This window comes from Strix aluco, chromosome 29 (assembly GCF_031877795.1).
Source record: "Strix aluco isolate bStrAlu1 chromosome 29, bStrAlu1.hap1, whole genome shotgun sequence".
In the NCBI taxonomy this organism is placed as follows: Eukaryota; Metazoa; Chordata; class Aves; order Strigiformes; family Strigidae; genus Strix; species Strix aluco.
The window spans coordinates 1864797-1890503 of NC_133959.1; the positions used below are offsets into that span (position 1 = coordinate 1864797).

Here is a 25707-nt window from a genome sequence, read left to right on the forward strand (position 1 = left end):
GTGACGTGGGGCCGCGCGGGCGGGGGGAAGGCACGTGGCGGCGGGGGGGCGCGCGCGGGGCGGCCCATCCCGGTACCGGCACCGGGTCGGGGCCGCGTCTCCCCCCCGCCCCCCCCCCCCCCGGCCCCGCGTGGGCCCGATCCTTCCCCGGGGCCGGCGGGGTCTCCCCTGCCCGAGCCGCGCATCCCCCCCCGCCCCGAGGGCCCCGGGCCTGGCTCCCGGCACTGTCTGGGCCGCCGGTCGCGTCCCCGTCCCGTCCCCGGTAAGCGCAGGCCCGACCCCCGTTTCTCTCTCCCCGCTCCAGGTTGCTCCGCCGCGATGGCCTCCAGCGGGGAGGAACCGAGGAGCAGCTCCCCGGGCCGGGCAGGCACCGGCACCGAGCTGTCGCCTACGGCCGACGCTACTCAGCTGGACACGGCGGAGGATTTCGAGGTCTTGGAAGAGGAGGAGGAGGAGGAGGAAGAAGAGGACCTGAGCGAGCTGCCGCCGCTGGAGGACGTGGGCAGGCCGCCGGCCCCGCCGCGGGAGGACACCCAGGCCCCGGAGCAGGGCGGGGGGGAAGCGGCTGAGGACCCCCAGGAGTGGCTCGATGTTTTGGGTGAGAGCCCGGGCAGGAGGGCGCTGGGCTTGGGGGGCCTCAGGGCCTCCCCGTGGCTCAGCCAGCACTCCCCGCACCGTGAAGGCTGGCCGGGAGTCGGAGCAGGGCGGTGGGAGCCAAGGTTTTCCCTCCCTGCTGTGGGCTGACGTGCCTCTGGCTTCTCCTTGCCCAGGGAGTGGCTTGCTCAAGAAGAAGACGCTGGTGCCGGGCCAGGGGGTGGACACACGTCCCCGCAAGGGCCAGGACGTGACCATCCGCCTGAAGGCCACGCTGGAGGATGGCAGCGTGGTGGAGGAGAACCCTGCCCTCACCTTCACGCTGGGGGACTGCGACGTCTTGCAGGTCAGGGCTGGGAGAAAGCTTGCCCAGCTTTATCGCTGCCTTATTTTTGCCCTGCGGAGCAGGACCTTGCCTTGGGGGGCGTGGGGAGGGTTTGGGGACAGTGACGTCCCTGTTTGCAGGTTGGAAGCGACCCCTCTGCCCTTGCTCATGCTCCCTCCCTGCGGTGTTGTTCCCTGTAGGCTCTGGACCTGTGTGTGCAGCTCCTGGAAATGGGGGAGACGGCTTTGATCGTGTCAGATGCAAAGTACTGCTACGGCGCTCAGGGCAGGTGAGCGGGGAGGACTCAGGATGGCCCCAAACGGGGCTGTGAAAGCTGTCCCCTGCTCTCCCGGTGACAGCCCAGCCAGCAAGCCACAGCTTCCACAGACAAGGAGACCCAGCTTGCTTGCTACATGCAGGGAACAGCAGCGTCTCCTGTCTTGGGAATGATCTGCATCGTGCCCTGTCCTAGGGAGCTTCCGTGGCTCTGATTTCTGGGCTGTGGTGCTAAATCTACATGGCCCAGTGGCTGGTGGGACTGGCAGAGGTGGCAGCGGTGCCACAGCTTTGTGCCCTTCTCTGCGCAGGAGCCCCAACGTCCCACCCAACGCAGCTCTCACGCTGGAGGTGGAGCTGCTGGCGGCTCGGGACGCGCCGGACCTGGAGCTGCTCAGCGGGAAGGAGAAGATAGAGCTGGCCAACCGCAAGCGGGAGCGTGGCAACTTCTTCTACCAGCAGGCAGATTACGTGCTGGCCATCAATTCCTACGACATTGCCCTCAAAATCATCGGCTCCAGCTCAAAAGGTACCTGCTGCCGCCCCGGGTGAGGGCTGCCGGGGCTCCCTTCCTGCTGTAACTTGGCTTTGGGGTCTTTGCAGTTGACTTCAGTCCGGATGAGGAGACTGAGCTGCTGGACGTGAAGGTGAAATGTCTCAACAACCTGGCAGCCTCTCAGCTTAAATTGGACCATTACGAGGCGGCCCTGAAGTCCTGTAACCTCGTCCTGGAGCACCAGCCGGGGAACATCAAGGCTCTCTTCCGAAAGGGCAAGGTGAGGCCGGGCGTGTGGCAGGCGCTGCCGTCCCTTCTCCACGGAAGGCAGGACCGAGGGACAGACCTCAGCTGTCCTGCTCAAACCATATCTCACCTTCCAGGTCCTGGCTCAGCAGGGTGAATACAGAGAGGCCATCCCCATCTTAAAGGCAGCGTTGAAGCTGGAGCCTTCAAACAAGGTAGGCTGCTGTGCGTGCCACCGGCGATCCTGCCGAGCTGAGTGTCTGCAGGACGCTCTCCTCTTTCTGTGTCCCTGCACACCTCGGTGTTCCCCGTGGAAGGATGAAGCCACCCGTAGCTGTTCCCAGCTTCCTCCATGAAGGGAGGCTGGAAACAGCCCCCAGGGCCTGGGCAGCTGTGGGGTGATGCACCCCGTGGTGCAACGCCTGAGTGTGGCTGGGCTGGCGGGTCCCTTATCTCCACGTTGCGAGACTCTCTCTTTGCCCTTTGGTCCTGGCGGTGACAGGACTCCCTGCCAGCCCATCCCTGTGTGTACAGTCCTGGCCACTCCGGCTTCCCCGGGTAGCTCCAGCGGCTCGTGCCGTGGCTACAGGAAGTGGAGCAGAGCTGAGTCCCAGCGACTCGCTCAGCTGCTCGGAGCGTGATTCACTGGGCGGCGGGAGCAGCCCAGACCTCGGTCCAGCGCCCTGGCCAGGGCGAGCTCTGGGTCAGGAATTTCCTGTCAGTTAATGATCAGCTGCAGGACCAGAGCCTCGGGAGAAATTAAAAGCCCGTACGAGGAAATGGCTGCAGCAGGAGCGAGCTGAGGTTGAGGCAGGGGGTTTGGTTCTACAGTTGAGCTTTAGTCCTCGACTGGGTCTGGTGTTTTATTTGCTTCTTTTCTGGAAGCTTCACCAGACCATTGTGATTTGTGTCACGATCTGGTGCCTGAAGGTCCTGGGTAGGATGGGGCGCTGTGAAAGCGGGTGCTCGGTGGTCCCGCAGCACCCACAGAGTTCGTGGTTTGAGATCACCCCCAGGGAAGGGTGAGCAGGATCTCAAACCCTTTGCTTCCCAGCGAGGTTCGGGTGGGCAGAGCACAAGCGACTCAGGTGGCACCGGGAGCACCTTCCCCCTGCGCATCTCCCCCACGTCACTATTGGCGGGGCTGCTGCTCGCCAGCCCATTCACACAAAGCTTTTAATTGGAGAGGGGTGAAAAATCAAAATGCCCGGCAGTGACGTTACCAGTGAAACCACAAGTACAGCAAATTACTGGCCTCTCCGGCTGACGGCTGGGACTCCCGGGGAAGTGGCCGTGCCGCTCCAGACGGCAGCGTTAAACACGCGTCGGTGAGTCACGGGCTACGGCTGCCGGTGGTGAAAACAGACTCGAGAAATGCTCGGCTCCACCTGCCTCAGATGAGGAAACCTGGTTCTCTGGGGCTTGTGGCACCTTTCAGCTGTTACAGACCGTGAGCTGCTGGGCTCCCTTCTCCTGACCCCTTGGAAACACACCTTCGGGGAGCAGGGGGGATGCCAACGTTTGTCCTACACTGATGTGCCAGCCCTCGGGGGTGCCTGCAGGTGCTCTGCACCCTCCAGACACCCCAAGTCTCACGTTCAAGGAAGCGGTGCTGAGCGTGGTGCGGTCTGGTGAAGCCCTGGCTGGTCTCTGGGCGAGCTGGCGTGGGTCTCTGGTGCTGGTGTGGGTCACTGGAGCTTGTGTGGGTCGCTGGTGTGGGTCGCTGGTGCCAGTGTGGGTCACCAGAGCCAAGTGTGGGTCACCAGTGCCAGTGTTTCGGGGAGGTGTCGGAGCCACCCAGAGCGTGGCGTCCCCAGCAGAGGGCACAGCATGGCCACCGCACCGGGCGGCTGCGCCACTGTGGCCACCGCATCGTCCTTCCTGCCACCACCAGCTCAGGGAATGGCTGGCAGTGCCGTGCTCGGCTCGACGGTGCTTCGTGCTGCTTTTTTGGGAGCCCGTGAGCTCCGTGCGGGATGCAGAGCTTTCTCCTGTGGCGGTCGCTCAGCCCCAGCCATCGCTGCCGCTTGGCACAGCTGGGCAGGTACCGACACGCTGCTGGGTCTTGCTGCAATCCTGCTTTAGACTGGGCTGAGTTTAAGCCCGCTTTCCCAGCCTGCTTCCAGACAGAAAAGTGGGAGAGCTCGGGCATGTCTGTCCCCAAGGCAGACACTTTTCCTTCTCGGTTAAAGGATAAAATCCTTTTCCCAATGTCTGGCATCAGCCCTGGGCTCTGCTCCCCGCTGCCAGGCAGGGAACAGTGTGAGTGGCCAAAAAGGACAGGGGGGCACCCAGACCTGTGGGGCACCCAGCCTGGGTGTCCGATGCCGGACTGGTGCAGCCCCTCAGTGCAGGGGAGGAGGGCAGGATCAGCCCATCAGCCCCCCCCCCCCCCAGCTGCTTCTGAGCTGTTCCACGAAGCTCTTGCAGGGCCCTGGGGTGATCAGATGTGGTGTTGGTGGCACTGCGGTCCCCGTCCCCTCCCCTGCACCGCAGGATGGTGCAGGGCTGATAACCGCAGTGCCGCTCTCTCCTCCCCAGACCATCCACGCTGAGCTCTCCAAGCTGGTGAAGAAGCACGCGGACCAGAAGAACGTGGAGACAGAGATGTACAGGAAGATGCTCGGGAATCCCAGCGCCGCTGGCACGCCGGGGAAATGCAAAGACAAACTGCCCTGGGTAAGGGCTGGTGCTGACCTTCTGCGGGGGGTGGCAGAGCAGGTGGGGGTCACCCCAAGGGGTGGGGAGCACTGGGCTGGGCACAGGGGGTGTGTTTGTGTCCCCCAGGCCCCTGGGGGTCAACACAATCGTGCTCCCGGGCGGGGGGCATGCTGACGTGACCCACGGGTGGGAGCTGGGGGCTCACGCTCCGGCAGCTTTGCCAGGAAAACGCCAAGAGCTGCGGCTGCACTCCTGGCTCTGTCCGCCGGATCCCGGCGATGCCAGCTGGAGGGTCCGGACTTTGCTCCCAGCTGCTGCACTCGGGAGCCCGCTGGCTGCGCCGGTGGAAAGCGCGGTCAGCTGGGCTGCCGGCGGCACACGCTGTCCCCGCGGACGTGCGGGCCAGAGCCGACGCAGCACTTGCCTTTTTGGGCTGCGTTATCTCGGATGAGCGTTGGGAGCTCGGCGCTGCCCCGTGGCCCCGTGCCAGCGCAGGCAGGGCCGCACGGCTCACGGCACACCCCGTGCACCCCGTCACCTCGCCGCTCTCTCCTCCTCAGTCCATCCCTTGGAAGTGGCTCTTTGGGGCAACAGCCATCGCGCTCGGCGGCGTGGCCTTGTCCGTGGTCATCGCGGCGAGGAACTAAGGATGGTGACGGGGCGGCCCCGCGGCACAGGACCTGCGCCGGGATGTGCCTCTCTCCTGCCAAGGGGCTTCCCTGGGGCTCCGCCGACCCCTCCCCACGGACTCGCAGTTGCAGAAACACAGATGCTTTCTCCGCTGGAGGTGCCGGATCCCCCTCCCGCCGTCCCCCCATGTCCTTCCCGGCGCAGATGGGGCGCAGCTGCGGGGACGGAGCCGCAGGCAGAGCAGAGACCCCCGAGCACCCTCCCGGCAATCAGGGGCTCAGCCCCCAGCCCCGAGCGCGTTGGGGGGGAGCGGGAGCTCCTGCACACTGGTACGCCGTCGCTGTCCCCAGCCCGGTGACCCCCAGCAGGCATCGTGGTCCTGCAGACACGGTGGGATGGGCAGGGGGAGGCCCGTGGAAGGAAGGAAGCCGCGTGGGTAGGGACGGGCACAGCGGTTTCTACGGCTGGACCCGGCCGCGGGAAGGGAAGTGGTGCAGATGTACCATGGGGCACGTCCAGCGAGATTCCCCCGTGTCCTGGGGGGCTGCCGGCGGCTCAGCCCTCCCGCGGGCACCCGCTCCCCTCCTCGGTGCTTCCCCAGAGTGTGCAATGTCCAAAGAAAGCCAAAGAAACCCGCGGTGTGAGGGTTGTGCTGGAGACCTCCTCTCCAGGCTCTCTTGTAGGTCCAAGCTCTCGGGGTCCCCCTTTGCCCTGCAGCTCTCTCCAGCTTGGGGTCAGCCGTTGCCCCAGTCCCAGCTCAGATCATGGCGGGGGGCGGGGGGGGGGGGGTGTAGCACTGTCCTCCTGCCCCAAACCGACTGTGAACTTCCCAAATAAAGGACAATTCCTTCACACCCGGGCCTCTTCATTGCCGGCAAGAGCCGGGGCGAGCAGGGATGCTCCTCTCAGCTGTGTCCACCCCCCCTCTCACATCACATCCGTGGCTGCAGCAGAGGCCGGGAGCGGCTGTTTAATTTGGGGGGCAAGGGGGGAATTTTTACAGACACACCCCCCCCCCAGCTCTGCCGTAGCGGTGGCAGGAGGGAGCAACCTCCAAGGCGAGGGACGCTCGGCTGGGGGAGGCCCGGTGAGCACGGAACCGCGCCATGGTGCGCCCCCCGGCCCTGCCAGGGCTGAGAAGGGAACCGGAGGCCTACGGGCCCTACCCGGGGGGGAGGCCCGCGCCCCCAGGCCGTGCCCGGGGGGGTTATGGCCGGGGGATGCCCGTCCGCCGCCCCCTCCCCCGGGCTCCTCCAGCGCTGGAGGGCTGCACCAAACCACCTTCCCCAGCATGCCCCGCGGTTCTCATTTGCATATCCCCGCCTTCTTTTCCCTGTCATCCAATCCAGCGCGACGGCCGGCGGGGCCTAGCCAATGGGAGCGCGCGTTGCCCACCGCCTCGCCCCAGCAACAGGCGCCGCGCGGTGGGCGGGGCCGGCGGAGAGGCGGTTGGGCGTCTCATGAATAATACATAAGGGGGCGTGGCGGCGGGCGGGAGGCCCCGGCGGCCCAGGCGCGGAGGGGGAGACGGTCCCAAGATGGCGGCGCTGCAGCCGGAGCGCGGGTACGGGCTGTCCTGCGGCCGCCTCGGCCGCGGCACCCGCGTCTCCGTCTTCCACGTCAAGCTCACGGAGAGCGCCCTGCGCGCTTTCGAGAGCTACCAGGCCTGTAAGGTAGGGGCGGCGGGCGAAGGGCGGTGGGCACGGCCCCGCGGCGGGCGAACGGTCGCCACGAGGCCCTGGCCGGAGCCCCGCGGGCGGCACCGGTGGGGTTGGCACCGGCGTCGTTGTTGGGTGAGGGGAGAGAGGGGGGGGAGGGTCTCCTCGTGGCGGCGGGGGGCTCGGTCCGGCCGCTGTGGGGTGTGTGGTGGGGGGCGGACCCCGGCGGATGACCAGGGAAATTGGGGGGGGGGGGCTCGGTGGGAGGCCCTCCCCGGTGAGAGCCTGAGGAGATGTGGGGGGTCCCCGGCCCCCCCCTTCGGTGTGAGTCACCGGGGAAACGGTGGGGGGGGGCTCTCTGTGTCCACCTGGTAACGCCCCGGGGACACTCCGGTGTCCCGTCCCCCGCCCTGTTGGTGCTTGAGGGGCCCTTGTGGGCCCCCCCGGTGGGTGACCGGGGAGGGGTCATGATCCTCCGGTAAGTGCCTGAGGGGGATCGGGAGGTGTCGGTGTATCCCCCCCGGTAACTGTTGGGAGGACCCTAATGTGGTACCCCCCCTCAATGGGGGACCCGACAGCCACCTCCCGGTAAATGCCGGGGAAGGGGGGGGGGCTCTCGGTGTCCCTCCCGGTAGGTGACTGGAAGCCGCCGTCGGTCCCCGGTAAGTGGCTGGGGGAGGTGAGGGGCGTCGGTACCCCCCCCCCAGCCCGGTGAGCATGGGAGAGGGTGCGGCCCCCCCCCCCCCCCACCTCGTGAATGTGACGTGGGTTTCCAGGGCCGGGGGGGGCCGGTCTCACCCCGGGGACGTGTCATGGGGGGGGTGGGGTGGGTCCACCCCCGGTGCTGGCATCCCGGATTTCGGGGGGGGGGAGGTGTCCCTTCCTCCCTGCCACCCTCCCCAGCGCACCCGGTTGTGTGTGTGTGTCCCCACCCCCCAGCCCGGTGCTCTGCTCCCCGGAGGGGGACGGGGGGGTGGCTTTAGGCTGGGGCTGTATTTTGAAATTTCCAGATTGTCTTTTCCGAGATATTTCCTTGAAATGCATCCAGAGAGCTTATTAGTCATGTAAATAAAGAATAATGGCAATACTTGGCATCTGTCGTTGGGATGGACCGGAGAAGGATTAAAAGCTGTCCTTTTTATTGTAATTTCATTTTTTTTTCTTTCTGCCTGTGATCCTGCGAAGAGCGTATCTGTCTCCTCACCTTGCCAGGGAGCTGGGGGAAGCTGGGAACCTAACCCGTTTGTCATTAGGAGCGTCCTGCCTGCCAGCTTCTGTAGGATAAACCATATGTTGTCACAACACTATTTTTAATTTAGGGTGTTGGTTACATCACATCACTGAATTGGGCAATTTCTGTATGAGGACGAAGGTAATTACTGTACCAGGGTTTATCAACTTATATTTTAATGAGTGTTTATCAGCATTATGAGAAGACAGTGCCTTGGATACCTTGAGTTATTAGCTTTTTTCCTCTAAAAAAGAAAAAAAAAAATCCAAATAAATGCTTTCCTATATATTAGGAAAGCTTTTTCTTTTGGGGGAGGGAGAGTAGGAAGACTACAGGCAGCTGTGTTAAATATTTTGGGAAGCTATTCTGAGTCCGTGTCACACATGAATAGTGGTGTTTATTTTCTAAATGAAGTCTGGTCTCTAGATTGTTTGGTGGCCAATGGCCACTAATGAACTTTGCTTCCTTCTCCGCCACCCAAAAGAGAAATAGTCAAAGGCTACTGGTGATTAAATGGGCAGGAAAGGATAAGGGCAGAAGAGCTCACTTGTTTGTATAGTGAATAACGCAACAATTAGTGGGCTATTAAACACATATGCTCATTCTGCATTTGTTCTATAAACAGTTTCTTCAGCTTGTTGAACGTCTCTGCTTCCTCTGAAACGCTCGGCTATGGCGATGCCAAGAAACGACTTTATAACACACCTTCGGAGCGTGTGTTTGTCCAGTCTAGGCTCTGATTTAATTTTGGTCTGCAGTAGGTAAATGGAAAAAATTTGCTCAGGCTTCTTCTGCTCGGTTTGGTTTTAAATGTGGTATAACTGACGACAGTGTTGTGTAATATGTATAATGGCCTGGAATCCAATACTGCTGTTTGTGTTACCTGAAGTCCAACATGTGTGCAGTCTGACCTGTTTTATGCATCGGGGTAGCACGTCGGTGCGATTTCTGCGACAAGTCTCTGTCTCTTTGCCAGAACAGGCAGGGTAATGTCTTCAGTTGCTTGCTTGAGTTTGTTCTTGGTCTAATAATAATGTATTGGGATTACATAATCCAAAAATGATCACCCAGCCGGGCGAGCTGCCATTTGTTTTTAGTGTCCCTTGTGCCAGAGCAGTTGCGTTCTTGGTGTGGAGCTGCACCATGTGTGGATCAGGCAGTGGGACTATGGAGAAACAGATATTTGTCGTCTTGAGTGTCTCCCGCTTGGGTCTCTGCTAAATTGTCTGTGTCCTGGTGAAGAAAACGGTCGTGGGTGCGCATATTGATGCCCAACTGTGTGTTTCAGCAAGCTGTTCCTCCATTGTGTTCTGAGAACGTGGGGCTGCTGCTGAAGAGGTCCAGATCCCAGGGCTGCCGGCTCCTTGCAGGCTATAAAAGTATTTCATTCTCCAGTGGCAGAGGGGTACGCTCACCTGAAAGAAATAAGAGTCTTAAAAAAACCGCCAGCTTCAGAGGGGAGACTTTTAAGATGTTGCCCATCTGCTCCTTGTGAAACTTGCTGCCCCTGAAACCGCTTCCACACAGTTGTGAAACTCTTGAGCGCTGACTGCTGAGCTCCGCAGCTGAGGGCTGAGCGGTGGAAAATGTGTCCCAAGTCAATTTGTCCACTGATGAAATGGAGCCGGTCTGGTGTGTTAGCCTAAAACAACTCTTGGTTCTCCAAGGAGTGTAATTCTGTATTAGCTTGCAGTTTTCTGCGTTCCCTTTGGGTGTGTGTACGGGCTCTGTTTAGGCCTTCCCACCTCCAAAAAAAAAAAAAACCCAAAAAAAAAAACCAGGGCATGACTTTTCCCCATCTCTTCTGGTCTGCCTCCAGCATCCCTGCTGCCCATGTCAAGGCACAAGAGAACGCCTCATGCCCCTGCTTTGTTTTTCTCTTTCATTCTTTATCCTGGACCTCGTCCTCCACACTTGATGACGAGATGCTGTATCTCTCCTTGCCTAATCCACCTAGATACGTCTCTGTCCATGGCATTCATCCTTTGCTTTTCATGGTTTTTTTAGCAACATCATGGGAGTTTCTGGGTAAGTAGAAATCTTAACACATGATTTAAAATGGCAGACCCGAATGTCACTTGGCAGTAGGTGCCTCTCCTCATGCTGTTGTGATGTAGGTGCTGACGACATGTAAGCAGTGGTAGGGCTGTTTCTGGAACCCTTACCTGGGAATTTCCCAACTTTCACATATTTATTTAAAAGCTCTTTGTGGCTTGAGGAGCGATACTAGTGAGCTCGTGTGATGGATCGTCTTTTGATAATGAGCGACGTGACTGCAGTTGCACACCTTTCTCTATTATCTGTAGCTTATGTGTTGGCTTAACGTAGCTCATGGAGGCCGGGCTCAACTCAGCTGCCAGCCCTGGGCCTGGCTTGCGTGGTAGCCTCGTGATTTTAGGAGGTGGTAAAGAAGGTCGTAGCATCCCTGCTTCGGTCAGTGCGTGACGCAGCAGCTGACCAGTGCCTCCTGCTCCCCTTGTACCTCTCTGCCCCTGCTACATGGAGTATTTTGAACTGAAGCCACCGGTTGATTCACTGGTGAACTTTGGCAGATGCACAAATATTTATTGGGGGCTAAGCTGAGATAACCAAAGCACATTGCCCCTGTGCTCTACTAGCTGAACTGAATTTTGGAGCTGTGGTCTGGCAGACGTGGCTTCCCAAGGCATCTTCCCCGTGCTCTCTGTGCTGCTCTTAAACCGACTGTGACAGAAGTTATTTCTCAAAGGTTGGGGTTAAATCGACCCCTTGTAGTCACCGCTTATTGAAAGAACTTATTCAGACTTTGATTTCAGAGCAGGTTGTTATAGATGCCTTCATCTTGCTGTGTTTAAAGCACGAAATACAAAATGAAGGCTCCTGCTGTCATTACAGGGTCTTTAGGGTAATGCGTATTCATGCTGACTTGGGAATTGAAAGCTGCTTGCAGGTGTCAGGAGGAGGAGAACAATCCGGCTTTCGAATCAAAATTCATTGAATTATCTTAAAGCTTTTTGCATCATTCCTCCTTTCCTGTAACCTGTTTTTTCCTGTCCTATTAATTCACTGATGCTGTAGTCCGTCAAAATTGAAGCTATTACGACATCGGGAACATGAGTCGGTGACATGACTAAATGAATCAGAGGAGGCTGGCTGGAGAGGAAGCTCATTGTACACGTAGATCTTCCTCCCAATCAGCAAAAATGGGACAGGATATGCAGAACATACTGAACTGCTAAACTCCTGCTAAATGTTCTGAATGTTGACCTGAATGTGGCACCTCCCATTTGAAGGAAAGGGACAAAGAGACATGTGCATGAGGAATGTTTTGGCCTGTGGCAGTTTCCTTTCAATTATTTAGGGTAGCTTTTTCTCTCAACCATATACCATTTGGATCTGCTCAAATTATAGATTCATCTCTATAGTTTTCAAATTGCATGGGAAAGAATTGTCTGTAATTTACATCTAAAGTGACGTACAGTTGCTATGGGATTCGGTGGCAAATTATAAACCCATTATGCTTTTTTTTTTATACTGGTGGTAGCAGACTACAGAAGTAGGTCTAATTGGTGATGTGCCAAGGGAAAAATAGAAAGTTTGTGACAGAATCCTTATGACCGACAGTGCTTTTTTTTTTTTTTTTTTTTCAAACGTGATCTGCTTTTTATCAGCAAATCATACGACACCATTAACAGGAGAAGCTGTATTTGGGCGTTGATAACTTTTGCTCTCTAGCAATGCTGGGGGAAGCAACCTTGAAGATTAACCCCTTAGATTATTTTTATGAGGCTAGGTTATTTTTTTAAGATATGCAAGTGGAGTGTTTTGGCACTCGTATCAATGGCTCTAGCAGCTGGATCCTGGCGATTGTATTCATTACCCAGCAAGACTAAACCCTTGCTCCTTTTCAGCATATTCTACACTTGGTTTCTTATTCCACTTAAACAGCGGTAAAGGGAGAAAGGAAAGCTATTACAAATTTTTTTTGTCACTTCTGTCAAGCATATCTGATCAAACACGGCGTGCAGGCGAGTTTCTTCAGAGCGATCTACCTGCCAGCGACCTCTTGCCTGGCCAGCGTGTGCTGCAGCAGGTCCTGCCTCGAGTGGCTTCTGCGCTCGCCGGGAGCCAGTCAACTCGCAGAGCCTGGAGTCTACGGGTGATCCTCCAGCATCAGGGGTTTTTTTTTTTTTTTCTGAACTCATCTGAAGTGCTCTGTCCTGTTTAGTTAGTTTTTGTCATAGTGCTGCTTGGCAGAGGGCTGGTGACTGTTGAAATAGTTCACTTGCATAGTGCCGACTGTTGGGATAGCAGAAGAGTCTTTATGACTGGTGAGGGAGGGCAAGTTTTGTGTGAGAAAGCGTTTGAGGTCTCGTTAGTAAACGAATGTATTATCTCCGAAACCAGCTGCGCATTTCAAACAATTTAAACTCGGTTCTGCCTGTAACTTGTAAGCGTAAACTTATGAAGCGTCTCCAAATCCCTGGTGTTTGTGCATGTTGAAAAATGGGAAGGGACAGACTGCATGCGTCACTCTCGTACTAATTTGTGCCAGCTAATCCATGGGAGAAGAATACATTTTGGCTGACTTAGTGGTTTTGCTGCTAATGCACAAGAGAATGCATTTGAATGGATGGAGTGGCTGCACGGGTTTAGGTAGACTTTGAAGAGATACCATATGTCTGGGATCCTGTACCCGATACCCTAATTTGTGAACACGGTCGTGTAATGTACTGGCTTTATTTGGGTTTTGGGGAATGAGAGGAGAAGTTGAGGGGGGGAAGTGGTCATCAGCCCGGCGTCATAAAAGTCAGGAAGTTTGAGATCAAGTTACCTCTGAATAATTAAGGTTAATGCTGGTTCTGGAGGAACCATTATCTGGAGTGAACTTAATGAAGAAAAAGCCTGATAATCTGAACTATGCTAATATTTCATACAGGGTGGATACAGAGGAGACATCACCAAAACTAGGCTTCTACATTCAACATGCCTTAGCTTGACCTAGATGCATTATCCAGGAAAGGAGCTTGGATTTGCTGATAAGAAGAGTTTTCTATAGTAGCTCATGTGTTGCTTAGAAACATCCCATGTACATAAGGCAACTTCTGCACACCATGGTAACCTAGTATTGCCTTTTGACTGTTTTTTTTTGTGAGGATTTTTCCCCAAGAATTTTTATAATAAAGAGCATGAAAAACCCCTCAGTAGTTGGTTTGCAGAGCGGTGGTGTGTATCACTGCACTGGGAAAGCAGACTTCCAAAATCCAATCCTTTTTGCATTGCTCCAGCGAAAAGGCAGTCTAGAAAAAACACTGCTCCGTGCACTCGGTCTCTCCTTTCTTTATATTGGACTAGTGCCTTTTTTAATTTAAAGAAACCAGCATTTGTTTAACTCAAAAAGAGGTCACTGCTTGTGAGCATGACTTTAGTTAGCTGCCCACCTCCACCCACCTGGAGTCTTCCCTGATCTGGTACAGTCCGATTGCAGTTAACCCTCTGCTCTCCCTCTGTGCAGCAGAACTTTTCTTGGCTTTTGTTATGCAGGAGAGAATACTTTAGCCCAAGGCACTCATGGAAAACCAAGATGCTTTACTTCAGCGTCTCTTCAGGCCAGCTGCCATCACCAGTTACTCTTTCTTCTTACGTGCAGAACCTGCAACCATCCAGGGAGGCTCTGGGCATGGTTCTGGGGCATACTGCTCTGCAGGAAAGCAGGTCATCGCGGGGAGAAGGCTGGAGCCAGCGTCTTGAAAGATGATCTGTGTGCAGCACTGCGAGCAAAGGCTTGAGTTGTGCTGCTGACTTTGGCCCCTGTTCCGGATCACACCGTTGGGTTTAATGGTAGACGCAGACTTTTAAGTTGGTGTCTGCACGTGATGGTGGTTAACAAGTACTGTGAAACTTCCTAAAAACAGCTAGTCGCCTAAACCTTTATAGTATTTAGATTTCATCAGTACAAACATCCTCTTGACTACTTGGCTCAAATATTTTGAGACCCGTGTAGTTTAGCTGATAGGCCATGCTTTGATAAGAGCAGCCACCTGACACCCGTGGTGGTTTCGTTCATACAGGGTCAGTGCTGTGAGGATGGTTCAAGCTAATTGTCATTATTTAGCAAGAGCAGATGTGTTACTTAAAAGCCTAGCAAAAAGCCCAGCAGGACGGAAGAAATGCTAGCTCAATCCCTATCACTGTGCCCCAAGGATCCGTATTTTCTACAACCGAGGTGGAAGACGCTAATTTAATCTTTCTTCTATATTCTTACCCACTGAGGGCCTGTTCTGTGACGGGCTGCAATCAATACATTATGTGCCAGTTGTGGTTATTTGAATCATATTTCCACATTTCAGTGTCTAGACTTTATGTTTGTATGAGTTTTGTTGTACCTTTCCAGCTCCGGCGCTGATTTCAGTTGTTTTTGGCTCCTGGTTCCTATGAGAAAATCAAATGGGCTGTGTTTCTGTCTTTCCCAGTCCCCCAAAAAAGAAGGGAACAAGGGAATTGGCAGAACTCAGTTTTTTAAGCTCCTCTGCCACCATTTTTCTCTCTTCTGAGAGAATGTGTGTGTGTATGAGCTGGATTGTGCCATTTGGTGACTAGCAAACAAAACCAAAGACAAACCACTGATGGCTGGAGGCAAATCTCTCCCTGGTTCGTGCACTGAGAAAAATCTGTGAATAAAGGTGTGATCTTGGTACAGGCAATCAAGGCTAGAAAAAGTCAATCCTCACGCATTTTTACAAATAAAAAACCTTGATAATCTACAAAGTAAGAGCATTTGTTGAGAGTGAAGCAGCCTTTTAACTGACTGCAACTACTGGGCTTCATTTTTAGCCAGCAGCTTTCTTGCTCTTGCAGATATTCAGGACTGTGGATGTGTCTGTATTCACATTCAGTGAACAGGAGGCTTGGTCTGTGCTGGGTGAGTCTTCGAGTTTCTCTGTGATGCTCAGAGAAGTTGATAATGGCACAGACCTAGATTACATGAACCTTCCTGTGGCCAGAAGGTAGGACAAGCTTCAGTAACTTTAACAGCAACTGCCAGAGGAAGTACTGACTTGTGCAGAAAATAGTGTGTAAACCTGAGCTGAGACTCTATTCATTTGGTTCTGAAAACAAAGCTGGTACATAGTAAAGTGTATTATGGATAAATCGGTGAAAGGAAATAATGTTCCCAACTCATAATTAACTTGTAAAGCTTGCTGGCATGAAATTTAAAAGGCTTAAGTGCATCTGAATAGGAAGAAAAATTGGTCATATGGTATGTAAAGAATAAAGGCTGTGGTAACAACTTCTCCACGCATCTCTGTCTGCGTATCGGCTCTGGGGCTCCCATCTGTCCCCTGGTGTTTGAGGTGATCCAGTTTGTTGCCAAAGCCGTGGCTTTACCTCTTCCAGGGAGCTGAGCTCCGTGCAAATGTCAGTGTAAATTCTTCCATTCCTTTCAGATCCAGGATTCAGTGGATGCTTTTCAGAGCCCAGGATGGGCGGAGTAGCAAGGAAGCAAATTTTTCCACCCTGCCTGAGCTTGGGCAAGCGGAAATTGTGCCTTGGAAGCCATATAAGGCAAGTCAGTCGGCTCTTGCTGGGCTCACCTTTCCACTGGCAGGCTGGAGAAGGGAGCAGCCCTTGCTCACAGGGAGAGCCTAAGGTCTGCTGGTCCTTTGAAGTTGTTCCCTGTGTGTCTGACACTCGCCGGAGGTGTGGTGTGGCAGGCCCGATTAGGTCGCAGCAACTCATTAACTCCCTGACTTGTGGGGCTTTAGCACGCTGTCCCAAAACGAAGGCGTAAACTCATGATTCAGAATGAAACTGCTATAAAATGACTGGAGCTGGGACGAAGTTTATGCAGGTCAGAGTGGAGCAGTCTTCTGTCACAGGGTTTCTTCATTTCCTTCAGCAGTTTCTGATGAGGGTGCTGCTGATGACAGACTGGGCCAAGCAGGACTTTGCTCTGAAACGGTAGTTCCTATGTCATTAAAATAGATTTTTGAAAGTACTGATGGCACCTGTTCGTGCTTGCAGGGGTGTTCAGCCGTCAGAGCCAGTGAAGCCTGAATCGTGACCTCTGCTGCTTCTCACAGAATTAAGAACAACTTCTGCTCCTGTAAATAGTCTCTTAAGTAGTGCGTAGGAGCTCTGCTGACCAGTTTCATTTGAAAAGTGCTTTCAGTGACACCTGTGACAGCGACCTCGCTCGCTGTTTCCCCTCTGCCAGCTTGCCAGGGCAGCCGTGTTTTGATGGGAGCGTAGTGGTCCTGTCCACCCGCTTCCTTCTCTCCCAACAGGTATTGAATAATAAAAAGAACCTTTAGTTGCCTGTGTACTTAGGTGTTCTTCATGGTCAGGATTTTTTGGTAGGGAAGTTGCTGGTACGTCTCACAGCAGGAGAAGCAAACAGGAGAGCTGAAATGCTTCCTGCCTTCGTGGGGTCCACGTTCCCTCACACCACTGAGGAGCTGAGGGTTGAGAGCTCCTGGGTCTGATGCACCTCAGAGATGATCTGACCCGTGTAATGGATGGCTACCGATCCCCATCTTTATTCCAGAAATAAAGTGTGGTTTTCTAAAGGAGAACGAAGCAACCAAGCAAGTGTATTGTAATAAACCAGTTCTCCCAGCCTGGAGTCTAAGAGCAGACCCGTGCTGAGGGAAAGTCCTGAAACACCCAGCTTCGCTAAGGAAGCGGCTTTTCGTTTAATCTTTAGAAATGTAGAAATGGGAAAGGGAGGGCAGTAATGGATAGAAGATAAAGTAAAACACAATTGACCTTTATGAACGTAAATAGGTATCTTGGATCTGTTTGAAATATGCACTTTAGTTGATGTGGAACGTATTGGTGATTAAAACCTATTGCAAATGTTTTTCTAGAGGTGTGATTCTGGAATCGTTTATGAATTAAGGACTTTGTTCTTAATGCATTAAAATGCTACAGTAGTGATCACTGCATTAAAATCTAAACCACTTTCTTTTTGGGTTTCTTAATTTAAGGGAAAAAATAGATTTATTACCTAGAAGGCTTGATATTGTAGTGTCAGGCATGTTTCCATGACCTTCCTACTGAGTCTCTGCAGTGATTTGCACCGGAGATGATCTGATGTAGGTGTCCCCTGCATCTCGCTACAAGTTTTACCCCTCTCATACAATTAAAGCTATTTAACTCAATATAAAGGCCTTTTACTTGTCATTAAGACTAAATTTATGGACTCTGACAGCAGGAAGAAATGCACTTTTATTCTAACCTCAGATGGGCTCAGTTAAACCGTTTCAGCTAGCTAAACTTGCACGGATTGTTATATTTAGACCAAAAATTTTGGTCAGACAATTAAGTGCCGGCTCAGTGGCCATACCGCTTCTTTTGCATGTATGAGCTGCCTCGACTCACTCTGTCAGGCAAGAGAGATTCTCTGTCTTAATATATGAAATCTCTCAGAGCTTTGGGCCTTGGACCCAGGGAGTCTTTTTGCAGCTCTGTGGTCAATCTCTATTTAGTCAGCGGAGGTGGTATGTTTTTACTGTTCTTATCTGAAAATTTTTCATGTTCATTTTTGGAATTTGTTGTAACCTGAACTTTCACAGGTGTCCTTGCGGGGAGCAAAGAAACATCTGACTTTTTTTGGGGGGAGGTAGATTTTTGCCAGTTTAGAAGAGTGTGTTCTTTCTTTTACTGTTTGTCGCTTTATTTTTGGAGCAGGTTTGTTACCAACCAGCCTGGCAGTGCAAATAAAGACGTAGTTGAAACAGTGTGGGTTCTGTGCTTCTTGCTGAAGGAAAGGGAGTACCGCCTTAACTCGGTAGTGGCTTCTTCAGGCAGCTGCCTTCACTTTTCTATCGGAGAAAGCAAGCACCCCTGGAAGATGGTGTTTGTGAGGAAGCTGTTAGCAGTGCCGTGTTAGCAGAGGGTATGTAGCACGATGAGGTTATAACATGGTAGAAAATCTAGTGGGGTTGTCTTGCTCAGTGCTTTCAGCTGGAGTTTTTGTGGGCAGCTTCCCTTGGTGATGGAAAAAACCTGGTGTTTGTGATTATCGCTAACTGCCCCATGAAGGTGGTAGGAAACTTCAGTGACGCCCGTGTTGAATCTTGAGTTTCTGATGGGTTGTGTACCCAGAGTCCCGTTCAGCGTTGGAGCACCTCTGAAAGCCAAAAGAAGCCTTGTCTGAGCATCTTGCTTTTAGCTTTTGGGGTTGATCAGGTTTGTGGGGTGTTGGTGGTGGGATTCCTTTACGATCCAGGCTCTGCTGGCTTTGGTTTATCGTAGCCTCTTTCAGCAGGGCTGGCTCTGACTCTGTGAGGAAGGTCTGAAGATCGTGTTAAATAGAACTTTGGCAGACTTGTAATTACGCTTCCCTTTAAGTGTCAATAGGATATCGTTGGGCACAAGGAGAAGACTGGTCCAGGCTTGTTTTCCTAGGCTCAGCAGTGTGTGTGTTAGGTGAGATTTGTTCTGGGATGGTTGAACGAGTTCGTCAATCTGATCTCTAAATTGCCTTTCTATATTTTTCTCTTGCAAGAAAAGTAGTAAAGCTGTGTGGAAGATAAGGATCATACTGATGTTTCAGCAGCTCGTTTAAGCCATCTTATGAGCACATAGGCAAGTGAATCAGCCCTGGTGTCTTAATACGTCCTAAAATAGACTTTCGTAAGCAAATTTGGTGGGTTAGAACTGTATTTTCATTAAAAGATTGCAGTGGAGAAAACACTCTTTAAAATTCAGCCTTAGGGTTGTGTTGTTCATTAACTGATAGTCATTCCTGTTTACCTTGTGTGATAAGTACAACGTTAAGAATGGCTAACAGTGCTGATGCCGTCACAGCTGCCCTTCAGAGAGAATTGCTCTCTTTTTTTTTTTTTATGGCTTGATTTACTGACAGGTGGGTTTTTGAACTAAAATAAATGTAAACAGCCAGAACGTACCTCTCCTAATCATGGAAACGGACTTTTTTTTTTCTGTTCTTAGCAGCTTGGTAACGCTGTTCTCGGTACAAAGGTCGTTTAAAAATCTGACATGTCAGGCCAGCAACATACTGCTTCTTAATGAGGCTTAAAACCATTGTGTAGCTGCCTGGTGGAAATATATTCGACTCTTGAGCAGCAAAATAGAGGAGCAGGAGGGAGACGTGTGAACAGTTTATAGGGATGGGATCAGTTTTGCTGCACCACCCCCCTGTATCTCTGGGTAGCCCTGGGTACCCGAGTACTTGCAGTTCACTTGCGTAATGGGGTTTTAATTTTTCTCTTGTTATGTAAATGAGCACAGGTGTTTGACAGCGCATTCGGGTTTTCAGAAGAAAAGCAACTGAAATATCTTCCAAAATACACGCACGCTGTTTGAAAATGATTTCTCCCCGTGTTTCAGAACTTGAGGTTATCTCCTCCTAGCCTCGGCTCCTCGCTGCCCCGTAGCCACCGTTCAGCAAGGCGGCGAGGAGCTCCTCCGACGCCTGTTACTTCATCACTGTCTTGCTTAAACCCTCCTGTCCCTCCTCCCCAGCATGTCACTTGACATTGAACTAAAGCTCTTGAACCTTCAGTTCCTTGTTCTCTGTGAAGCTTCGTTGGTAGTTTGAATGTCTGAGGGCTTTTGCTCTAATCCTGTTCCCCAGCACTTCAAGCTCCAGTACTGGAATTTCAGCACCCTCAGCCTCGCCTCAGTCTTTTCGGCTCTTTGACTGTTCTCCAGTTAAAACTAGGTCAGATACAACTGTCAGCTTCTGATATTTCACTATTCCTGTTTTATACGTTGTAACCCCGTGTTGCTGTGTTAAATCGCTTGCTTTCATTTTAACATATGAAATGTCTCATCTTGCTCTGCATGAGCAGCCTGACATAGTAGAGCTGGTAAAACTGCTCAAAATAACATCTTGGCTGTAGAAGCAACGTTACCTTGATTGTGTCTGAAAAGGTGAATTACCTGTTTGTTACATGTGATGCCCAAGATGCCAAACTGACAGATTTTTTTCCACAAGCTCTTTCTAACTGTACATTTGCTGGCAGTTTGTGTACAGCCAGTTTTCTAGCTGTAATTAACCAGCTTCTCTTTATCTGAGTGGCTTTTTAACCTGATGGGTGAAAGAAAAATAGCTTTTTTTTAAAAAAAAAAAAAGTAAACCCGCAGATTGGTGAGGAACACAGTAAAGTGGGTATGTTGGAAGTAATTTAAAATATTTATTTTTAACTGAGAGTTCTAGCTGACTGTACCCATTCAGCATTTTTATAAGACTGTTATTGGAATGGTGCTTGAAGTCTGAGCCGGAGTGTCTCAGCGTTCAGTGAAATCCACCTGGTGTAATTTAAGAGTATCCTTACTCCTTTCTTTTAGACAGACTTTGAGCTAGCTAGCACTACTGGAATACTTAGGCATTCTTGCATAAATGGTATTTAAATGAATTCTTACTTTTCAGTATAGCTTAAAGGTTGTTATTTTAAACTTCTGCCTGAGCTGTCATCTCTCAAAAGTTTTCCAGAATGGCAAGTTGTTGTGTTAAGCTGTTCTTAATACACTGAATTTTCTACTTTCGTGTGTCTCCTGCTGCTCTGTGAACCTCTTGTAGGATCTAAGGATCGCTGGGCTGGAAACCCTTGGTTTTGGAGGTACCAGTGCAAGCCAGCTCTTGCTTACAGACCTGAATGGTCTCCAGTAAATGCCGCATGAAGCAGCGGTGTCTCCGTATCCCGCCTGGGAAATATTAGCTGTGTTTCACAGATGTGTCTCACCAACCCAGAGGTGAAATGCTTTATGTAAGGTCACGGAAGGAAAGCTTCTGATGGAGGGCAAATGGAGCAAGTCTCAACTCTAAATCTGGTTCTGTAGTCGCTTTACATCACTTCCACAGTGTAGCCTTCAGCCTCGGATGGAGGAGCTTGGGTGTTCTAATCAGTTATGGGAACTTTATTTATGATGAGGATGAGGGGGAGTTGTTTAAGATGTTCTATCATGACACGCTTTTCTATATTAATTTGGGAAACGTTTTCTTCTGATAGTTGGGGATTTTACAATGCAAAAGCTAAAACCGAAATATTTGTCGTACATCTACTTGCTACAGCTGGTTATGGAAAAGCTTTCTTTTAACCATTTAACTACTCTCAGCTCTAAGCATGAGAGTGACTTTCATCCTTGTCTTGGGTCTGACCAACACAGTGGGGACGTGTTGCTTTATAGTTATTAAAGGTAAAGACCAGTCAGATAAAGAATTGTCCGTAAGCAGCTTTTGTAGGGTAGCAGTTCAGAAGAAAACATTAACTCCTGTCTTGGGCTAAGAATGATGAGTTTATGGCGTTTCGGAAGATGCTTGGCTGGAAAAACCTTTGTCTTGTATTAATGTAGCAATGTGAGAATCAAAGGTGAGTTGCTCCAGTTCCCTCTGCAGTGGTACAAGACCTTTCCGACTTCAGTTGCTGACCCACACAGCAGTTCACGAGAGGAGCTTGGCAGAATAACACGTGAAGTTTGAAATAAGAGGAGCATTTAAACAGAGTGTAGCTGGCCAGAAGAGCAGGTGAGTATTCGTGGTGGATGTTGGGCTCCGGGCAGCAGGAACAGGGAAGTTTCATCCCACAGAACTGGGGGTGTCTGAATGGCCAGCCTGCTGCCGCTGCCAGGCGGGTACGTATTGTCTGACTTCTGCTTCCCATTCCCCACGGAGGGGAAACAAATTTTGGTCTTCCTTATATTTAATAGTTCATTCTAAATCTTTTCACTGAAGCTTCTTGCAATCATCATTTTTCAGTTGTGTCCACATTTCAAGTTTGAGCCCATTGAGGGTGGGAAGGGTCAGGAATAGAAATGCTGGGTAGTCGCCGTGATCCTTTTTGGGAAATCAGACCAAAAATGCCTCCATCTTCACATTTCACAGACCTGATTTCGTTGTCAAAACAGACCGAAAGCTTGTATTGCTTCAGAAAGGCTAATCAGTGAAAAGTACTATTTTTAAGATAGATGGTGGTGAGCCAAGTGATTTCCATGATTGCAATTGTTTTCCTGTGCATTTTCACAAGTTTTTTTTGTTTCCTTTGAGAGGTGGCTGCATCTCCAGCATCTAGTAAATGGTTAGCAAACCTCCCTCTTCTTTCAGGGGAAGCACAGAAGCCTTCATTCAAGGTATCTTGTACTGGAGGAATGTCTTTTAAAATATTAATCTGAGAAAATCTAAAACCCCTTAATGATTCTTGGCTCATGAAACTGTTTAAATAAAGCCTTTAGGGAAAACCAGAACTGCTGTTCACCTTTAGCAGAGTTGGGAATTTTGGATGATTCGGTTTCCTTCTGCCAGATTTTTTTTCTCAGTCCTTTCCCAATTTAACAAGATCATCTGATAGCTACAATAAAATTCTGCTGTAAAAACAAGCAGTGTTGCATGCAAGCGATGATTACCCAGGGAATTTTGAGCATGGATGTCTTAATGGGATTCTTGCCAGACTAAGGTCTCTAAATTGTCTTGTAATGCAAATGTGTACAGTTGCTGAAGCCATGCTGCTGAATTTAAGAGATTATTTAATAATTATTACACTTATTAGTATTTCCACTGTACGTAGGCAGAACAGGAAATTTCTTTGTGGAATAGTGTTTCATGTTGAAAACTGTTTCAAAGCAAATCCACGTGTTCAAAAAACAAATCTAAGAGGGTTTGCTTTCCTTTGCCTGCACTTTAGAAATACCAATATTTACCTTCCTTTTTTCTACCCTATCTTTACCTTACAGTGTGGCGGTTGTGTCTGCTGACAGACTTAGCCGTGCTGAAAGATATGCAGTACTGCCCTGTAAGAAAGGAATAGATCAGGCCATGTGAGCAAACTTAAATTCTGGCTTAATATTTTTTTTATTGAAAACATTTTTTTTTCCTCCCGTACAAGCAAGTAACTGTAGGGTTGCTGTTCTTAAAAAGGAGTGGGCTTTGGGATGTGTTAATTTAACATAAAACGACTTTTTCCCCAAATTCTGTTCGGTTGCTTATGAGTAACGAAACAATGGAACTTATTTCAGGGTTTGTACTTAAATTTTTGCGATAAATTTGCCAGCACAGCATTATCTTTGTATGAGTGCTTTGGGAAATGTTGTTTCAACTTGTTTTAGGCTTTCCTGGTTTTACCTTCTATTGCTTTTAGTCTGAGTTACAGAAGAAAAATCCCTTCAGGAAAAAGGGTAATAAAAATAACCATTTGTGCAGAATTCTGCTGATTTCTAGTGTGCTTGTGGAAAAGGGGAAGGGATACTTGGACCTCTCTCTTGGGGATTGGGTTGGGGAGAACGGGATGAGACCCTGAGAGAAGGCAAGGGCATTTAAATGAATGGACAGTTTTGATTAAAGAATGCAATGCTGACTAATAAAGTAAAAATAGCTTTGAGGGCTACTGGTTCTTGGTTTCAGTGAGGGTCTGGAACACCCTTTTGTAATGAGTAATGGATGCAGAAAATCCAGTAACACAAAATGAAACTTCCTTTTTGGAGAGACACAGTAATGGTGTCAAAATTAATGGGGTTTTTACTTGGAGTGATGGAGACCTCCTGGGTTATTCCACTAAAAAATGGGCATGATGTTTTGTGATTTGATAACTCTTTCATTACAGACATTTTTAATTCATTACCAGGCTGCTCTGAACAGTTGTACTAGACACTGAAATCTGCATGGGGATGTGAAGGTTCTTTTTTTCCCCAAAAAAGACTTTCCTTTGGAAATCGTGGGAGGTTGGCCGTTGGTCCTCTGACAGTAAAACCTCCCTAAGTAGCCCCGTCTTGTTAATAGTGAAATTGGTGGGAGTTTGTGATGATTAAACTGCAGATAATCATCCTTTAAGCTCTTGTGGCAGTCTGGTGTCAGGCATAAAGAGTTGAGACGTTATGATTATTGCTTCTCTTGCTAGACTTAATGAGTAGGTCTCCCTTAACGCCCCAGAAAAGCAAAGATGAAAAAACACAAAATAAAAAAAGGAGTGCTGTACCGTTGGGAAATGTGCCTGTAGTCTCTGAACTTGGATTCCCAAATGAGGCTGACTTCTGCATCAGTGCTGAAGATGCGTAGCTGTGTCTGAGTTAATGGGGAGCTAGGAGCCCTTGGTGCTACAAAACCATCTTTGATCTTTTCCTGTTTCTTACAATATCCGTTCCCTTTGACCTCAGACTACAAGTCACCTCCTATTTTGGTGTGGAACTGCACTGCTTTGCCCAGCCGCGGACGCGTGATACTGATCCCATCGAGCAGCGGTGCTGGATGTCTTGGAAGCAGCAGTGCTGGCGTGCGGTGACCGACTGGTCATTCTCAAAGCAAGCGGTGTTCAGAAGTGGTGTGGCTTTTAAAATGAACTCGGCTATGCCTGTGTTTGTCCGTGGGGCTTATTCTCCTCTTACAGTGTCTCTCTGCAGTAACCTGTCCCCCGACAGGTGAGCCCTTCTCTGGAGACAGGGAGGTTGAACTCTTCAGTGTCCTCTGGAAGTCCCAGGGCCTGGTGTCTGCAAAAACAAAGCTTGCGTTGTCTTTGGAGACAGACCACTGCATCCTTGCAGCATCTCTTGCAGCCATTTCAGATGGTGTATTTGTTCGTATTTATTGCAGAACAGTTCTGTGTTCATCTCGGTGCTCTTGAAAAATTGTTACTCGGTTCCTGTATTTGCATTGCTGTAGAAATTTAGGAATAGGGTTTGCGAGGAGACATTTGGTGATTCCTGCTCTTGGGAAGGAAACGGTCCGATAGACGTGCTGGTCTGTTTGCTGCAGCCAGGTCTCTGTACAGCCAAACAAGGTCACCAGCTTCACCGTGATCAGAGTGAACTCGATACCAAGTGACAATACTTTAATTATTTCTCTAAGGAATTGAGCCTCCTTTTAATTTTCTTCCTGAAAGACGTTGCTTAAACTGCATATATGTGTAGCTTTTCTTTCTAGTGGAAAACTACTGTACCTTGTGCTAGCCAAACGTCTTGGCTTAATGATCGTGAGCGATGTGTGGTTTGTCCCAGGATTTTTCAGTGTGTGCAGCGAGTTGGAGCTCCCTTACCAAAGCTACCTTTCACGAGAGTTGTGGTCTGGTGCTACAGATGATCAGAGTATCAGACTTCGTGTCAGAGGCATCTGTTCTTTTGGAGTTTAAAGGTTTATTTTTGCAAATACAGGATCAAAAAACCCCTTAATTTAGTCCTGCACTAAGAAGCAAAGACTTTTTTTGAAGCATGTCTGGAAATCTTTACTTGAAATTACCAAGGTGAAACAAAAAAAAATTTCACTGGGCTTGAGCATAAAACTTAAACTACTCTGTACGTAAAACACCACTGGAGTGAGTTTTGCTTGAATTGTGTGGTGCTGTGGAGGGTATCAAAGACAAGACCCACCGAGGAGCTTCATACTCGGGACAAATGAAGAAAGACGGGTTTGAAGTGCTGGGTGACCGCTCTCGGAGCGGCATAGTGAAAAATACTGGCGAAGCGCCGTGTGCTGCAGCCTGTCGCTGTGAGGCTGGCAAGCGCCAGCCTCCGTCTGCTGTCCTGAGTTTTGAGGGTGCAGGATGGGTGTTTGGCTCTGTATGTACTATTTCTCGGTCTCTCCCTTCTCCTAGTTCCTCTTTAAAGAAAGGTTTCTGGCATCTGCTCTCAAGCTGCTGTGCAGCAGGGATGTGTACTG

At 50.7% G+C, this 25707-nt stretch overlaps 2 protein-coding genes across 3 annotated transcripts in view; both read left to right on the forward strand.

Annotated features, from left to right (window-relative positions):
- Nucleotides 1-113: 113 nt before the first annotated feature.
- FKBP8 (FKBP prolyl isomerase 8) lies at nucleotides 114-6079 on the forward strand. The gene is made up of 8 exons (XM_074808711.1): nucleotides 114-598; nucleotides 771-940; nucleotides 1120-1208; nucleotides 1507-1724; nucleotides 1799-1971; nucleotides 2075-2152; nucleotides 4479-4616; nucleotides 5159-6079. Exons 1-8 carry the CDS (start codon nucleotides 319-321, stop codon nucleotides 5243-5245), a joined length of 1233 nt encoding a protein of 410 aa, XP_074664812.1. The 5' UTR covers nucleotides 114-318; the 3' UTR covers nucleotides 5246-6079.
- Nucleotides 6080-6734: 655 nt separating this feature from the next.
- Nucleotides 6735-25707, forward strand: part of ELL (elongation factor for RNA polymerase II) — a 55978-nt gene continuing 37005 nt past the window's right edge. For both annotated transcript variants that reach the window (XR_012621104.1, XM_074808710.1), the window contains exon 1: nucleotides 6735-6901. Coding sequence is in view for 1 of the 2 variants with exons in the window: in XM_074808710.1 (XP_074664811.1) it covers nucleotides 6767-6901 (135 nt within the window). In the remaining variant the exon portion in view is untranslated. The remainder of the gene's footprint in view (nucleotides 6902-25707) is intronic.